General features: G+C 34.8%; 1 protein-coding gene across 1 annotated transcript in view; it reads right to left on the reverse strand.

Moving 5' to 3' along the window:
• GRIA4 (glutamate ionotropic receptor AMPA type subunit 4) overlaps nt 1–19,892 on the reverse strand; it is a 349,019-nt gene that overhangs the window by 101,252 nt on the left and 227,875 nt on the right. The window contains exon 5 of the mRNA XM_037505703.2: nt 4,438–4,622. Coding sequence (XP_037361600.2) covers nt 4,438–4,622 — 185 coding nt within the window. The remainder of the gene's footprint in view (nt 1–4,437; nt 4,623–19,892) is intronic.

The raw sequence follows: 19,892 nt of genomic DNA on the forward strand, positions 1-19,892 counted from the left end.
ATGTCAATCAAAGGTTAGTACTTTAAGTGATAAGGTGTTAGATAGAGCCCCTAGGGGCTCTGCAAGTAATCAAGTTCATTACTTAACGTGAATAGGTATGTGTGAAAATGAAATATATGCAAAAGTTTCCACCTATAAATGACATATTTTGATATGAAAACAATTAATTTACTTCCCACTATTTTAAGCTGTTAGCTAATGTGATGTTAGAGAAAGAAAATGAGATGCAATGAATAATGTTGTTCAAAGTGGTTATATTAACTTGAGAGTATCAATAATTGCTCAGACTACACAAATATGCAAACTATACCTTTTTAGCTGTTTCTTTTCAAAGTTTTTTACTGCAGCTGAGTGGATCAAATTACTCACTGAATTTAGAAAGCCAAAAACACAATTTGAATTACTGGAGCCTGACACAAATAAATTGATGATAAAAATATGTTGTTTTGTTATGTTTCTATAGACTCAAATCACTCAGTGAATGATATATACATAGTCTTCCATTTTAATAATGCAGTTTGGGGTGGGAAAATCAATATACATGAAACTACATTTTAAAACACTTGCTTGGAATCTCAAGCTTTGAAATGCTTGAATGAATAAATCACGAACCGTTATCTTAAATAGCAATACATTAATAAGAACGTACTAGTTCAGGGTAAAAATAATTTGGAGTACATGTATAGAAGATGAAGCACTTCTCTAATCACAATTGTCATATTTTGAAAGAAAATTGTGCGAACTGTTTCCATTGCTTTTTAAAAGTGACATAACTTAAAAAAATCAACAAAGTAATTATTGACAGCATGTCACCATATGAAGAGTGTCTATCCTTTTAGAAGTTTATCCCTTATCTTCATTGTATTGATTACATCATCTTTTTCAAAGACATTTCTCTGATACAGATTATTTAGAAATTTATTTTATGAAATGCTTTGGTTGATTCCCTGAAATTGTTTTCTGTTGTTATCTCAATTTATTAAAGAAGGTGTTGAAACCCGGAGTTACCGGAGGAACACATTTGTACTTCCTGACAAGGTTTGGACTAGTTCTTGTGTGTAGATGAGTCCAGTAAAACCGAGGAACATTGAAATTGACTTCAGTTAGAGTTACAAGGAATTAAAATATAGACAGTAAAAAAAAAAATCATGTCTAAAATCAGAAAACAGCTTATGGGTATGTGTGTGAAATTTTATAGGACAATTAAGAGCACACTATAATATTCTTACGATATAGGAGGCTATTAAAATGATGCGATTTAGGGCCTCCCTGGTGGCGCAGCGGTTGAGTGCTGGGTTGCGAAGCTGCCCGCAGCCTCTGCAGTGCCGGTTCTATCCCCGGCTGCCAGGAGAGGGTCCCACATGGCGCGCAGACCTCTCCTGCCACCCCCTGTTCCCTCAGCAGTGTACTTCATCAGTCTACCTGTTCTGTTCTCTGCTCTGGCTCTGGTGAATTCTCTCAACCTTCTGTGCTTCTGACTGTACCCAGTGCTTGTACAAATAAATAAATAAATCTTTAAAAAAAAAGATGAGATTTATACTTGAAAGATATGTTAGAGGGACAGGCTCCTTATTGCTGGTCTCATTATTACTCTGCTGATTATAGGAAAAGAAACACTTTAGAATTCAGCAAGAAGAATTCAAGTTTTCTAAGGGTGCAGACATTGAGTTATAAGAAGAGTAAGTTCTGGGACTCTTCTACAGTAGTTACAGCACGGTAACTACTGTAAACCATACAGAGTTGTATATTTGAAAGTTGTAGAGAAAGTGGATGTTCTCATCTCAAAAAGAAAAAAGTAATCATGTGAAGTGATGGGAGTGTTTACTGACCCAACTATGGTAATTATTTTATGATACATTCGTATATCAAATCATCATATTGTGTGCCTTAAAATTTATACAATGCAATATATTAATTCTATATCAATACAAATGGAAAAAAAATTATTTCTCTGAAATGACCAAAAAAAGATGTCCAATTCCCTTAGCAAGAGCTTACTGAAGGTTTATTCAAAGACTTTATCCAAAGCACTCGTGTGTGCCGATTTTCTTCTTAGAAACCAGCTAAGCCCCTGTAATGGGTCAATGTGCTTTAGACACTCAATTGCCTTCTCCAGACGGTGTCTTTTAAGCACAGGTGCTAAATGGAGAGTCTTTCTGAGGCTTACTCACCCTTTGACAGGAACTTGGCAATCCAGGCAGTTCTTAGAACTGACTGCTCTGTGGGATTCATGAAAAGTTATTTACAAAGCTTCAATTGTTCAGGTCAAAACCCCAAACTGTCAACATAGGGTAGTAGTAGGAGGGAGAAAGAATGAGAGTTTGAGCTTAAATCAGTCTTAGAAAGTTAAGGGAAAATATTTCTTGGATTCTAGTTAAGGGAAAATATTTCTTGGATTCTATAAGTATGCATTTAAAAATTTCACGTAGCTTAAATAATTACTGCCTTATCATTTTTTTTGGATGCCCTCAAGAATAACTAGTGCATAGGTTTGCAATTAATATTTTTTAATATAATGTAAACATATATCTTAGAAGCAAACAACTTTCCAAGACTGAATCAGGAAGAAACAGAAAACTGGAACAGACCAGTTCCAAGCAAGGAAATTTAAATAGTAATCAGAAGTCTCCCAAAAAACAAAAAGCCCACAGTCAGACTGTTTCAATAGTGTGTACTACCATATCTTCAAAAAGAAACTAATACCTATCTTTCTCAGAAAATTGTGGAAATGGGAATGCTTACAAACATATTTTATGAGGCCAATATAACACTGATTACAAAAATGAATAAGGACCTCATAAAATAAGAAAGCTCCAGACCAATATCCCTGATGAACACAGATGAACAATTTCTCAAATCTTGCAAATCTTGCAAACAATTAAAGGGATGATACTTCATGACCAAGTGGGATTTATTACAGGAACGCAAGGATGGTTAATATTCACAAATTGATCAAAGCCATTCACCACATCAACAAAAGGAAAGATGAAATCATATGATATCAGTAGATACAGAAAAAACATTTGATAAGATATTACTGTAACAAAGACTCTCAATAAAATGGGGATTGAATGAATCTACCTCAACATAACAAAGGCCACATACAATAAAACCACAGCTAACATCATACTCATTGGTAAAAACTGAAAGCTTTTTCACACCTAAAAGGGTTATCTCAATTAAAAAAAAAAGACAATTAAAAAAAACTATGGAAAAAATCTTCCAAATTGTGACAGCTTATAGTTCCGAAAGTTCCATACTAGAAATAAATAGAAAAGGTACCACAGTCTCAAAAATAAAATAATGTAACATAAAATAAAAGGATAACAAGAGAAGAACATTATGTCATTTCCTTTACAGCTTCACTGAGCCCTTAAAAGAAACACTGCATGCCTTCTTACTTTTCACTTTTTTGAAGTCTAGTATACTTGAGGAATCAAACTAAAAGCATCTAGTTTGGGACTCTTCAGTATTAAGGTGAAATATCTAAAACATACTTTGGTTTATAATTTTATATGAGTATTTAAGTTAGTTTCATAAATAAACCTCCAAATTAGTAAGTTTACTACTACAAGCCAAACCATTCAATTATGCAGGTAAACCACATGTAGCAAATTAACCAACAAAACAGCATGCTATAATATTATCTAACCACCTAGCTTATTGTACATAAATATGAGCAAATATCTTTAAAACCACTAGATGGCATTCATTCACTGTACTTTTGGCCAAACAGAGCATTCCAAAGCTTTATCATGATATGCAGGGTTGGGAAAAAGGCAAATGTTATCCCGTACTTGATGATATTTTCCTGTTATTTAACACAATGACAAAGCTCATTTTATCTTTTCCTGCCTGCTTCAGATCAAATCAAATATTTATTGAAAGCTTTATTCAAGTTCTTCCTTTGTAAAAAGACTTGGGAAAACATCTTCACTATGATTGCAATACATTTACCTATAAGATCTAGAAGAAAATATGCAATGTATGCCACTGAATTTTCTTTTCCTGTGTTGTGTTGTGATTTCATGTTGCTAATTCTCATGCAGGTACTTCTCAAAAACACATAATCAAAAATACTGAACTTTTCTTATATTTCAGATGGCATTAATAGTCAAAATTAATGTTTATAAAAATAGGAGACCAAGAATTCTTGATTATTCATGAAAGACCTTTTCTGTTGCCTATGTCTAAAAAATGTGTGAGAAACAGTGCTCCTCACTACAATGAGACCTAAGATCCAATATGGTCTTCAGTAAGAGAGGATTATGATTTAGTCTTGGAGATTAATCATGCAATGAAGACTTGCAAGCTCTTTATTTCAGACTAAATGGTTGTGAGAAGGTTCCTAAGGACAAATGCATCACAGGTCAATTTTTTGTAAGGTCTATTTCATAGTAGGTCTATATTAATAATAGTATAATATCCAGAACTTACCTGTTCTAATATGTTTTGAAGTCTCTCTATCTCACAGTCTATTACAAATTTCTTCTCTTGCCTTCTATCAAGTTCTTCTAGAAGTTGCCTATAGCTGACATCATTAAAATTTTCCACACATATTGCACTGACATGCCAACCATTTTGTCCTGCTTTTTCCATAATAGCTTGAAGTATCGAGTACCCTATTGAAAGAGAAAAAAAAAAAAAAAAGCTTTTACTCCATGTTGGTAACTTAGGTGCTGAATCAACATCACCATTTTTATGTACCAAAATATACAATGAATGAATAGAAATTTAAAAATCTGAGTGGTTATTTCTGTATCCTTTGTTCTTCCTTTTTTTATTCAGGTAAATAACATTCATTAAAATACTGTTTGAATTAAGTAGGAACACCATAACTTGAGTAAGTTCTCAAAAACTCTCTATTGATGAATATTACATTGCTCTAGACACATTTTTTTTATGAACTAAACCTAAAACCAAATTCAGCCCCACCTGCAGTCAATAGCAATTTCATGAACCTCTTTTATTATTTTACTCACTTGACAGAATTAATTTTGAACAACTGTTTTGATCATCCCCTTGAGCAAATAAGTAATAATGTTTTCAGGCTCAGAATGGACGAGAAGATGTAAAATAAACAGTGCAATAGCATTTATTGAGATTCCATTATTATAAGTGGAAAAGGTACTATTTCTAATCTTGGCAGGGAACGATGTAGATTGGGGGTCAACTGAATGACAACTCAGTGAGACATTGGATACTAAAAGTCATAACCAAGTAGAGGAGATAGACATTCAAATAAATAAATGAGATCTATTTTAGAAAAGTATAATGACAGCTGTACTCAAGGTAAACTGCTGATCCAAGGGACAGCTGAATCTGGATGGGACAAGGAAAAATACCACAGACAAGAAACAAATTGAGTTGGCATTTAAAGGTTGAGTGGGCACATCCAAAATTGCTGAAGGAGGGGTGGTTATCAGTTGGAGACAGCCTTCTAAGGAGGATTCAGTGGTCTCCACTGTGTTCTAGGTCCATTTCTCTCTGCATGAGGAAGAAAAGTCTTGGGTGATGAAAGAAGGAGTAAACTGGTGAAACAAGTTCTTAGAATATTTCTTCAAGCCCTCCTTGTCTTGAAATCTTGATTTATGCATCACTCAGTTTTGAATTGGAATGTGAAAGAAGGGAAGTGATTCTTTGAAAAAACCTTTCTTAAACAAGGCTTGGTTAGGATCACAGTCTGTTATTTTTATCTCTTGTGTCTTAGCATTATGAACTATGCTAGTCCTCTTTAAAAAGGTCTAACACTTACTTGAGCCCATTTGGTAGCAGCTGCACATAGTTTCTCCCCTCCTTAATCTCTAGAGTAGTGGAGAACTGGGTGAATTAAAAGTAAAGATTTAAAATGAATATATAGCACTTGCAAGATAAGAATACATATTCCATTTCTGATTTTTATGTGAATCAGATTCAAGGATTTTGATTTTGGGGTGTTTTCTACCTATCAGTTTCAAACATTACGGATGCTCAGTTAATATCAGCAGATGGAACTGATGATGAGATCATATTTGAAGTATAAATTACCTGATAACCTGCCAAATGAAATACTGCAGCAGTCAGGATTCATTTTTATCTAAATGAAAAAAAAAAAAAATCCCCAAAGAGGAAGAAAGCAGGCATGTTAATTACTGTATAATTATTCTGGTACAGCTATTGCTGTATTCAGTCTTTCCTTTTGTAATGTGTGCCTGCAATTATCTTTTTGAGTCTTACCTTGATGCCCCCTCACCCATCCCACATCCAGTATGCTCTCGTTTCTTATTTGATGCACGTGTCACAGGAAAGTCTGCTCCTATCTTAATGTAGGTATTCATTCCTCATTTATTCTGTTGCTGGGACTTACTCTCTAATAGTAAGTGAGGGACTGTTCCTATTGTTCTTTTTTGACACCTATGAATATGTTCTTTTAAAATATACCAACTGACATTGTTCTCTTTTTCTCCTTTGATTTACGGATATACCAAAATAATTCAGAGATTATTTTTGTTTGTTTAATTTTTTGAGTGTTGTAAAAATGGCAAATATTGGCCACAGATATTGCAGTAGTCTTCTTGCTCCCTGGCATCAATTCACAGGTTGGCACAGTTCTTGAGATATTGTCATATTTTTCCTTGCATCATGTGGCTGGTTATCAGGCTACAAGTCAGTACTGGCGTTCATGTTGTTATGCTACTGCCAACAGGATTTTTACAGAATGTAGAACTGCACACCTTCTGATGAAATTTGCTTATGTTCGCAGTTGTATAACAGATATTGAAAGATTTCACACTAATAAATCAAAGCTATAACTCAAATTCAACATTTCATTATCTGATTTTTCAGATTTACAAATGACACTAGAGTTGAAATAAGACAAAACCTTAGGACACAATCTTTGTAAATGGCAAAGAAAGTTGGCGGCCTAAAAACAACCATTAATCATAGTCAGAAATAAATGGCATATATTCAATATAGTGTAAAGGACACACAGTTACAGTTTCAGAGAAATGTGAAAATGTGAATTTTTTTATAAGTTGTGTTTGATTTTAATGTTTTCTTATTTATTGCTACTCAGATGTGTATTTATTTGCCACAATATTATTTATTGTAACTTGGAGAAAATACTGGTGTTGAATCTATGATTATGTAATTTGGCAGTTATATAAACTAGAAAATCACAAGTCAAGTCAAACTAATTCTGCAGCTATGATTTCTATCTTCTAGTTATGAGAAAACCTGTAATACAATATTGTTGGCCAGAAAATGAAAACCAGTTTTAGGTGAATATCATATGATAATAGGGAATTCATTACTATCAAGAATTGTTTAAATCATGTTTCTTCTTTTAAAAGATAACATTTTAATTTAATATAATTTATTGAAAACCTGCTACACCCAAGATCTCTAAGCTATGTCAAGATAAACAAAGATGTGATTGTGAGTCTTGTCTTAACAAGGAATTAACTATATAACAAAACTGATCCTTAGGTAACTAACTGTTATACACACTGTATAGTATTATATAATTATATTTCAAAGAACAAAATAATTTTATTAGCAACAGTTGTAAGAGCATACAATGGACAAAATCACATTATTGCATTATAATAATTAAAAACCTTTTCATAGCTATAAAAGAACATTATTAATTATACAAACACAAATACATGTAAAATATTTTAAAAAATGTAGTGCCCTGTAATGGTATTTCTATTATCCTAAATAGGGTCATCCAAATGTAAGCAGTCTTGAGCTACTGCATCTTTACATATGAACAATTTTTTTATCATTTATGATTATGACCTACTTTGGATATAGTACCATTCAGAGGTATGCCTATGAGAAAGGCAAGCTGGTTTTATTTATTCGATGTACTGTTTTGCAAGAGTAATATGATTTAACTAGTTGTACACAGAGGGGAAGGAGAAACAGGAGAAATTTATGTTAAGGGATTGTTATTTTTTTAAAAAATGAAAACTCTATAAAACCTTCACTTAATGCTGCAATGAAGATAGGTGTGCATATATCTCTTCAAATCCTGTTGCAATGCTATTTAAAATTACAGAAACAACCTAAGTGCCTAATGCTGATGAGTAAATAAAATAGATGTGGAATACTACTCAGCTATAAAAAAGATGAAATCTTCTCATTTGTGACATGAATAGAAATGAAGGGGATTATGCTAAATGAAATAAGTTAAAAGGAGAAAGACAATTACAGGTGATTTCACTCATGTGAAACACAAAGAAACAGGTGAAACTAAGCCAAAACAAACCCTTGCAATATAAATACAGAACTGAGGCTACTGAAGAGGGGAGGAAGAGCATGGGGAACAAAGGGAAAAGGAGGCCCAAAGGTCTATGGTGGAGGACTATGGGTGTTTTGCTGGTGGTGTGGTGTGGTAACAACTGAAGAGGTGTGATACTATTCCCCTAAAAGCATATACATTCTGTACAGATACTGCATATATATATATATATATATATATATATATATATATATCTCCCATACAGTATTGTAAACTGTTACTGCCTCAGGAAACCCTTTAACCAGGTAAGGACAGAAAATTGTCCACATTGTTTTAGTCGGCAGTCAATTTGTACATTCAACAGTAGCAGTGTCAAAGGAATACTTGATACAGTAGTTACATTTCAGAGGTGTGGGGACTTGTGCAAAAAGTGGGTAAGGGGAGGATATAGAAATTATTAAGGAATATCAACAGGATAATGAAGTCATGTGATGATGGGTATGTCATTTTGATGGATTTGGGATAAAGAAACATCTAGGTCATGGAAAACTGGCTTGGATAGGAAAGGACTTGGATCTGACCCCTGGGAGTTGTTGAGCTGAAGAGGATAGTGCCCAAGGGAGACAGTGACAGCATGCCCTTGCTCAAATCAAAGCCTCTCTCCCTAACCTTGTCAATTGCTATGCAGGTGCCCACCATTTCACCATTAGTTTCTCTGGTTTGGTGCAATTACTAACTTCCTAAACTAGTATGATTGAACAGAATCTGCGTGTTTGTGGCAGTCTACTGTGCTACATATCACCTTGACAGAAGAGGAATAAGATTCTGTAATCCTTACTGCATTTAATGCCACTATGCTGGAACCGTAGAGCAGATTTAGTAACCATTTAGTTTGGACTCTTTCCAAAGCTGCTTAGGTACTGAAATAAACTGTTCAAAGGCTACAATCTGAATTCTAAGGTCTCAGCACACAGGAGTGACTAACATTAGAACATGGTTAAAATTATCTGCAGCTGTGACTATAGCAATTATTTATGCCATAGTTCAAAAAGGACTTAGTGAAAATAAAAAAGATCTTTTAACATACAGTTTCAAGTTATATCTATAAACCTGAGATAAGATGGAGAGCTCTGAGTTTTCCCTTTTCTACAGACAAGCAAGAATAAAAATAGCAAATTTGTCTTTATAGATTTCCCCTAAGATCTTTCATATTTTCTGACAATATCATTTATTGTCTTCTGACCCCTACTTTACAGTTTTCATATTTAATTCAGATGACATCTTATAAAGGAATCTGATACTTTAGAGCTTTACAATTTTGTCAGCTGAAATTGAGCCTAACTCTGATAAATACAGGTATGTAAGTAGGTATTTTCAAAGACTTACCACATGTTCAAGACACTAAACACTTGGAGGCATGCCCTAACACATTCCCGCCCTCCCCCTACCCATACTTAATTCTCTTAGGCTTTGCTAGAGGTGACCACAGAGAATTTTATGTGAATAAAAAGGATAGCTGAGTACACTGTTTACACAGCAACTAGACTGATCTTTGTAAACCTAAACTCTACTTATGGCACTTCCTTGCATAAAGCTTTCAATATTTTTCTAATCTGTTGTGACAATGCCAAAATCTGGTCATAGTTGTCCCCTGTCTCTCTCCAGTCTCCTTTTGTTTAATTATCCTCCTTGCTTTCTACCCTTCAGCAACACTACCTGTCCAAATATTCCAGGAGATACTGTACAGCTCCATCCCAGTGTCTTTGCACAAGTTACTGCATACTTTAATGTTTTCTTTCATTTTTGCCTTCTATCCATCTCAAATCTCATCTTAAGCATCACACACCCCTTAATAGATAACTTCCCCTTCATACAACTTTCTGTACATTTCTTTCAGATTTGTTTTAAACCACAGTTACTATTTCTACACAGTAAATTCTCACTGAAAGTTGTTATAAGTTCTCAGAAAATGGAACTTGAACAAGACAATATATGATGAAAGTTGGTCCTTCGATTATATTTTTTGGTTAACATTGATCAAGATGGTTTTTCCTCATAAACATTAGAAAACAAAATTGAATGAAAATACTTTACTGGAAATCTGCTGTATTTGAATGATGACCCAGTGAATGTCTTTTCCTTATACTATACTGTAGGCTCCATGATGGAGGGACTATTTCTATACCTACCTCAGTACCTAGTCAAGCATATGCCCTCTGTAACTAACCAATGAACTTCAGCCAAGTCTATATTTCTTTACCCTAACCAGCTTTTCAGCCAACAAAATTTAACTCCTTTTGTTCTCAATCCCAATCCCCCAAACCTCCACAATCTCACTCTCTTTTTTAATCAGGGAGGTAGATTTGAGTATCTTTTGCCAATCAGTTTGCAATTAATCTTTTCATCTCTCAAATCCTGATGTCATAATTTGGTCCCTGCACGTTGGGTAGCATGTTCACTGAAAACCTGGTATGAAATCTGTGAAATAGGTACTTCCATATCCATCTTACAGGTGAAGAAATGGAGATAAAATTAGGTTATGTAATTTATATAAAATCATCACCCTGATAAGTGGCAGAGCTATGATCTGACTCATGCTTTCCATGCTCCTGTAGAAGGACATTTAAGCATACTTTAGGGACAGCAGGAGATGAAACTGAAAAGGAAGGGTGAGACTGTTTTATAAAGGCCTTGAATAACAGCCATCATCAATTCTACTTAGTCTCTCACAAGCACAAAATAATTAAGCATATTCTGTCAGTGCTATCTTCAAAAATATGAAGAATTTGACCATTTATCCCCATCTTTACTGGCACCACCCACATCCAAAACACCCTTGCCTCTTGTCTGGTGATTACAATAGCCTGCCTACAGGTTACCTTGCACTGCCTTTGCCACCTTGAGACTATTTATAGCATAGCTGCAAGCAAGCAAGATCCTATCACTTGGGGCTCAAAATCCTCAAATTCTTTCCAGTTGCCTGCAAGGACCTGCATTATTGACCTCATCTACTGCTAACTCACTCTCAAACATCATGAACAAACTGGCCTCTTAGCAGTTAGGACAACCTGCCAGGTGCATTTGAAAGAACTCTATCCTAAATGACAAAAACAATACTTTTGGTTCATGAAAACAAATCCTCAGTTATCCTGAAAAGCTGGTTTATTGGCTGAGGATGGAAGATAGCCAATGTTCTACATAGAATACTGGTTCTTAAAAGATCAATGAATTTATTCTACCCTATGGTGAAGTTTGAGTCCAACAGAGCTCATTAATTAATCATGAACACAATCACTAGCAACAAAACACAGAGAAGTGTTACACAACATATTAAATATCAGTTTGTTATACTCACATGCCAAACTGTGTACTGTAAATAATATTAATTTGGATCTGGCTTTTATACACAAAACCAAAACCATTCATTTTGGTAGGTTTGAAAGTGATATTTTAAAACATTCCTTTTGTCTTTTCTTTGGAAAAGGAGTAGCAGTACATAATTTTCTCATGATGAGTCTGGTGAAAGGATTTGCATACAATTACAGAGACAATTTCTGTTCCTAGCAGGAACAAATGCAGGATGAAGTAAGTATTCACCATATGATTAGCCTAATTTTTATATCCCACTGAGGCCAGCTCAATTCCAAGAAGTAATTGTAATCTCATGTCAGTGACTGTGAGAGTGAATACATTTGATTACTCACTATTAAATTTCTTTAGTGGGGAAATGACACTTAGGTGATCATCTAAATAAAGAGTGATTTCTTAAACAGCATGCCAGGTGACAAAATGATGGGTTCAGTGGTAGATTCAGTTACTTTCAACTACAAAAACTGTGTTTCTCATTTCAATTATATGACTCCGAGGAAGGTTGCTTGAATTCCTTAATTGTCCACTTTTGACTTCTCTACAATAAAGAGGATTAATATAGGACTTTATTAGCTAGTAATCTGATCTATAACTGTTAATAAATTAGCTTTATTCTGCACAGTATAGTGAATGCATATGCTGTTGTCCATTTGGGAGAAGAACTTTGTGAATTCTTGGTCAGTAAGAGAATTCTTCCCTACAACACTGGAGGAGTCATAATGTATAACTCAACAGGCTACATCCTAAAAATGACAACAAAGGCAAAGTCTTTTTTTCTTGAATTCTATGTCTGGCGATTAGATCTTTATGCAGTTATATGGTCAGTAACCCAGAGACACTTTGATTTGTCACTCTTCTCCATGCTCATCCCAAGTCAATTCTGGTATTTCTTCCGAAGTATTATAAAGATCTTTCATGAGGAAGATTCTATTTATTCATTCTTTAGTTTTTCAATCAATGGATATTTACTGAATGTCTAATATATGCCAGATCAGTGTTTTAGGAATTGCAGATGCGGAAATAGGAAAAAGAGTAAAATGTGCCTAACTCATATGTATTGACATTGCAGTGATCCTGGCAGGTGGAGCTGTATCTATAGTCATTGTAATGACCCTGACAGATGGCAAACTGGGGGAGAGTGAGAGAGACATTTAAGTTGTCAATTAAAAAACAACCAGTTGTTCATGAAGACACTGATAAATGAACATGCAGAAGACAAGAATAAAACCTATTTGTGCAGAGAAGTCTATATCCACATTACCAGTGATCTTAATGTTATGCTTCTGAAAAGTAGCATAAAGAAAGGCACTGAATTTGAGCTAATTTGAAATGATTATTTACAACATGTTCATAGTCCTGAATCTTTCTCCAGGTTTTGGTGAAAGTCTTGGGGATTTCTGTTTTCAGACCTGGTTTTCTCAGTTTGTTAACAGGTTCATTTCCTTTTCCCTTTTTTGCTGCTAATTGAATTGTATGCTTATATTATTATGATGTGGTTCCTCCCTCTCCCCTAATAAATTAATATTATGATTATGTGCATTTGGCTTGAGTCATAAGTAAACCTCCTCTCTACTGGAAGTTAGGACTCTAGAGACCCCAAACTTGATAGAAAACTACCTTCGCGAAACTTCCACTTCAGCAAACAATAAACAAATAAGCAAATACGATTCATAAATCTCCATCTGCCAGGAGATGTATAAAGACAGTAGGTAGTAAGTGCTCTGCGGGAAAATGAAGGAAGAATGGGACAGAAATAACTTCAGGTGAATGTGAAAATGGTACCAATCTCTCATTACCTCACTTGGCTGTACATTACTCAAGTCAGGCTAAAGGATGGTAGTTCTCAGTAAATCAGCCTCTCTCTTATCTTAGCATGCTGCTAAGGGAGCATGGCTACTCCCTATGTTGAGAAAGTCTATTTCTCACACTCAGTTGCAACTCCCAATCTTCTTTTAAGTCTTTTTCAGGTTCGGACCATTTAGAAGACTTCTCTGACCTTCCCATAGTTGTCTTTTTTTTTTAATATCCCCCTAGCTAACTCTTTGTACAGTAATTACAGTTCATGTATGTATCACTTAATTTAATTATTTATCAAGTAAGTACTATGTGCTACTTTTTTTAAAAAATATTTATTTATTTATTTATGCAAGCACTGGGTACAGTCAGAAGTGCGGGAGGGTGAGAGAATTCACCAGAGCCAGAGAGGGTAACAGAACAGGCAGAGTGACAAAATACATTGCTGAGGGGAGCAGTGGGCGCAGCAGGAGAGGTCTGCGTGCCTTGTGGGACCCTCGCCGATGGCTGGGTATTGAACCGGTGCTGCAGAGGCTGCGGGCAGCTTCACAGCCCAGTGCTCAACCACTGCACCACCAGGGGAGGCCCTATGTGCTACTTTTAATAGCAGTAAGTATACAGTGAGACACAGTTACTGACTTTAAGATTGCTGAATTATAATAATTGTAATTTCTAGTCCACCTGTCCAGTTTTAAGGAAGAGACTAGTTGCTTTTCATTTTTATTTCCCTAGTTCTTTTTTTTTTTCAGATAAAAGAAAGAATATGCTTAATAACAGACATAAAAGGGAAAAAAATCTTTTTTTTTATGTTACCATCCCTGCAAATTTGCTCAAACCTAATGATAATAAAGATGTTTAACAATCGAAGACCTGACTAATTCATAGCAGATACTGTATTAAGTGATTTATGGATATAGTGTTGGTTTTATTATTTTCATTTTATGAAAATAAACTAATGACAGAGAAGTCAGGTTCTTGGCCAAGTTTACTTAGCTATTAATTGATAATGTCTCACTCTATCTGACATTAAAGTCTGCCTTTTATTCTCCTGTGATATAGTCTATAATACAAAGAACATTTAATCCCATTGTGTTTAGGTTAATTTTATTCCCCCACTAAATATTTATTTTGACTCAGAAACATTTCTGACAGTGAAGCACTCTTGGGTATTACAGGTATTTCCAAGGATGCTGGGACTTCTGCTTATGATATAGAGATGCTTGTTGCTCTAAGTGCAGTTATTGTGAAGTGAGTCCCTTTCCTCGTTGCACCCACACCCATCAATCTCTGGAAGATCTGGTCTGAAAGTCACAACCAATGAAAAGATTACAATAGTGAATAAAGTTTCTTTCTTTAGAATAGCCTCTGAATTCTGCCCTGCGGTCAAATTTCACTAATGATGTCACCCTCTGGCACTGCTCAGAACATCGATTACCTGCCTTCTCTTAGTATGGATATCAAACATTAAATTGTAGAATTAGGGCAACTCTGGAAAGAGCTTTTGAATTGCTTAGCTTTATCTATATACCTGCCCAAGTTCTTCCCTTCTAGAAAAAGTTACAAAACCCTATGGGACTATTTCATAAAATAAATTTTAATCACAGTATGGAGTGATCTTGCACAGGGGAATTTTCTAAATAGGTATTAAGATAGTAAATTCAAAAAGTGTGTGTGTTTTTAATTTGAATAAATTTGCTTGAAAATGATGATGGATATAGATATTTGTCTACAGTTTTATACCTGCAGCAAATTTGAGTCAATTTTATAAGAGTGAAAATATTAGATTAAGCCATTCACTCTTTTCATCATATAATTACAATATATAAATAATTCAATAAGTCAGGGTCTCCCCTGCTTTCTGAATCAACAATGTCTATCAAGTACCATTACCACCTGTTTGAAATTCAATAAGGATTTCAAGGTTCCTTGTGATGAAAGCAGTAAGTCACTATCAACTTGGTTTTATGAGCGAATTTGATTCTTATCTTATAAAGTATTTCATACATTAAAATTCATAGTTATAAATGTTTTCATTATGAGTTTTAAGATGTAAAATTTGAATTATGTTCTCGATTTTAACTTTCAAGTGTTTCTTCAGGAATCAAAATATTAACGTTTTCACAATACTTGGATTCAATTTTATCTGAAGGAGTTTTAGGTGCTGTTTATGAAAATAAGGTCCATTTCATAAAATACTGAATTCTCTTTCTTTATCTGAAAAAAATGGGAAAATACCTATTTCTCAGTTATTTTGAAAATTCTGAACATGTGCCCATTTGCATATAGATACCAAGGGTTAAATAAATATCTTTATGGGACGTTTCAGAAAACACTGCTAACTTCCTTAAACATGGACCCTTGCCTGCCGGCCGTGATTGAACCAGTGCTCTAGAGGCTGCGGATAGCTTCACGGTGCTGCGCTCAACCACCTGAGCCACCAGGGGAGGCCCAAACATGGGCTGCTTTATTATGATACTTTCCATGTTTGTTAATTCTAGCAATTTCTGAAGACAGGCTATCTTTAGGCATTATTACAATGCAACTTGAAAAACAAATGTTTTTTCTTTTTACTACATGGAATAATTCTAGAGTCCTTTTAGTTATTTTCTTATAAAGCCAACCATGTCTACATTTTTGGTTTCCTTACGTCAAGAGGGAGTGTTAGGAAGGCGAGCAGACCTGAAGATCTTGGGCTAGGTATATTTAAGTCCTTACATTTGCATTTATAAGATAAAAATATATAAATATGCATAGTATATTAAATATATATGCAGTCATATATACTCAGGTCCATTTTGCAAAGAGTCAAGATATGACTATGTAAGGAAATACTTTCTGGGTTTGTTTTAATCAAAAACACTTCTCCAAATTAACTAGTTTCAAGAAAACTCACATACAATGGAAATTAGGAAAATCAGTAATTTTGAAATGAACTTTGTTTTCCACATTAAAAATACACATTTTCTAATTTTCAGAATTATTACAAATATTACATATACCAAAAGTAGTATGAATAGACCCTTCAAACACTCAAATATTATCATCAGAAACACATTCCCACCATTCATTTTAGTGATATATAAACCACAAATAGTTAATGATCAATTATTTTCCTTTTTTCATTGACAAAAACATTGTGATCTTCAAAAAAGGAACTACATGAAACATAGTTAATATTTATTGAATTGTTATATGCTAAAGTGCTCATGAGGGTTTTTCTTATTTAATCTTCAAAATAACTCTATGAAATAGGTATTCATCTATTTTTTAATAATAGATGAATAAAGACAATTAGAAAATTTAATTCCACAATAAAATGTTCCTTTGTACATGCTCTTCATACAATGTGACACAGAACTTCCTCCTACTGAACTGCTTGGGGTGTTCTTTCCTGCCCCTTGAGTCTAAGCAAGTCAGTGACTGTGACTTCTGAGGCTAGCTCCTAGAAATCATTACAGATTCTGCCTAGTCTTCAGGGAATGCTTGCTCTTGGAACTGAATATCATGTCGTGAATACGCCCAAGCACTCAGTGTAAGCATACATGTAGAAGTTAATAGCTGGATGAAGTACCTGGTGACATCATGAACAGCCACTAGACACAAGGGTAAAAATCTTTGCGATCAATCCATGCCCAGTGGCAGCCTGAATGTCATTACATGGGAGATTCTTGAGCAAGAATCACCCAGATGAACCTAATCATCTCCAGAAACATGTGAGGTAATAAAATGATGGCTGTCAAATTTAGGATGAATTATTACACAGCAATAAGTAACCAGCACACTAATCAAGGTCACATATTAATATTGCACACAAACTTAATCATCTATATTTTTAACCACTATACCATATTGCATCTTACTGATGTTCTTCCATAAACTGTGCATAAATGCGTGGAATAATGTGTTTGTAATGTGTGCACACATGTGTCTGTGTGTGTATGTACAGTAGAAGTAGCAGCAGTGGAAATAATAATAGTCTCCTGTTAGTACGTGTTTAGTAATAGTAGTAATCTCTGGAGAGCATCAATGTGAATATTCTAATATTCTTTAAAATAATTCTAGAGAAAGGAGAGCATTTTTTTTTGCTATACTATTGCTTTTTTTCTTTTATTATTAATTTTTTATTTTTTATATCATTGCTCATTTTTAAACAATATTTGGTTCCCCCCACCCCCTCAGGTGTAGTCCCCATAGAGACTTCACCAATGCACGTGTGCACAATCACCTCAGTCCCCTCTGCTCCTCCTTCCTTCCCTCTGATCCCTCTCCCTCCTCCTCCCCTGCAGGATGTCTCTGATTTATAATTGTTCATTTTTGCTTTGCTGTGTTTTGCACTGTTATTTTTTTTTTTTTTACACTGATGTCTTATTTGGTTCCCTTATATTCCTGCTATAAGTGAAACCATCTGATATTTGAGAGAGGGAAGCATTTCATGGACTGGTTTAACGTTTAGCATCTTCAGAGAAATATTTATATTCTTAATGCATTTTCCCAGTTACAAAGACTACATTATGTTGTGAATGAAAAGTCACCTTATTAAAAGTTGCTACTGAATAGTTTGTTCTTAATGTAAAGGTCCTGTTTTACAATTACTTTGCAATTCATTAGTTTTCATTTTATTCTCTCAAGGGCAGTTAGGGTCTGGGACATACAGTTGTAAAACATAGCTCTTGCTAGAATTCACAATTTACTAGGTCTTAATATTCCATTTGAAGAAACTCTTGGAATATGATGAGGTCAGAGGAGAAAAATAAAAAGGAAACCATTTGGAATGCTTAACAATGGTCTATCTATAGAATATCTGAAATCTTTTCTTGTAAGTGACCTATATCTCAAACTCTTTTAGATAAGATCGGTTACTTCAAAAGAATTAGAAAGGGGCATTATCTACATTTCATTGCTTTTTTAGTCTAGCAGCATTAAACTTGGCATATATAATAGGGCAACTGTATGATTTATCATAGGGAGACACTTTCAACTGTAATGTGGGCATTGTTAACATTACACAAGGTACTGGGTATAAATCAAAACTGTGCTCGCAAACCAAGATATAGCTACTAGGCTTAGTCCTGGAGGAGAGCAGAGATAAATAAAGCACACTCTCAAGCAGTTCATAATCTTCACATTCCTCCTATGTTGAGAACTGGCAAAAGCATCAACACAAAAAATGACCAGTGAGAGAGCTCCTGTGAAAGTACAGAGGTGAAGAAATCTTGGGTATTCAGGCAGTCCATGAGTCTCCTTCATTGTTTCTCTCATTCATGTCTGACCAAAGTTTAACTAATCCACATCTCTAAAGAGTTATATGTGATTCTCTCAATACTTCCATTTTCATAACTCTTAAAAATGTGTAACAATATTAGACATTCTGTGGGATGTCTACAGCTGGAAGGCAGGAACTAGGATATAATGTTTGAAGTCAGAGAATTCTGGATCCCAGCTATAGCTGGAAGGAATCACAGTATAATTTAATCAAACTGCTAATGTGGACACAAAGACTGAGCCAAATGGTTCCATGGCTTGTCTACAACAGAGAGATATCATGGGAGAGGTAGCTGTTGTCACAGAAGGATTTTAGAAAATTCCTTCCCTTGTCTCTGAACATTGACTTCGTTGTTGGAGAAAACTTACATCCACAGTGCGCAGTAGATACTAACAAATATTAATTCAGTGAAGGAAGAATTGTACCCCCATTAGCAGAAACATTCACAGCTTCCAGCAACAGACATATCTTCTAAGGTGTCCCTAGTTCCTTTGGGCAATATGAGCAGGTTGTTTAGCTCCTTGGGTTCCCAATTCAGAACTGAAGTGACATTTCCATACAACTTTGGACAAAAAGACTCTACAGTCTTTGGAATAACAGCAACAACAAATTGGAAACAACCACTTAAATTTGCCAGGTTGTATTTCAGCAGATCAGAATAAAAAAAAAATACACATAATCTTATTCCACTATCTAGATCTGCATACATCTGTAGAAGAAAACACATTAATTCTAAAAGAAAGACATTTCCTTAAATTGAACAAATTAGCTTTACAGAAAACTCTCTACATGGTCCTAATTTTCTCTGCTACCCTTACTGGAAGGTGTGTTTCCTAAAATCCTGTCCAGCAGTCTACTATGAATGAGTCCCCACCATCCACAGGCAGAATGAGCTCTTTCTGTCCCTGTTGCTGCAGAATGAAACAGCACTTGTGGTTTCATTTTATCATCAAAAGCCAAAACAAAGAGTTCAAGAAAAGGCCCTGGGAGAGGACGATGCTAAGCAAAATAAATCAAAAGGAGAAAGAGACGCTGACTGATTTCATCATATAGGAAGATAAAGATACAAAACGATGGAACAGACAAAACTAAACCAAAACAAACCCTAAAAATATGCCTGCAGAATTGATGTTACTAGAAAGGGAGGATGTAGGGGTGGGAGCAAAGGGGTGGGTCCAACGGACTATGGTAGAGGATTTTTAGTGCTTTGATGGTAGGAAATGGGTAGGGAATATC

This window comes from Talpa occidentalis, unplaced genomic scaffold (assembly GCF_014898055.3).
Source record: "Talpa occidentalis isolate TD23 unplaced genomic scaffold, MPIMG_talOcc4v2.1 talOcc4.12, whole genome shotgun sequence".
Taxonomy (NCBI): domain Eukaryota; kingdom Metazoa; phylum Chordata; class Mammalia; order Eulipotyphla; family Talpidae; genus Talpa; species Talpa occidentalis.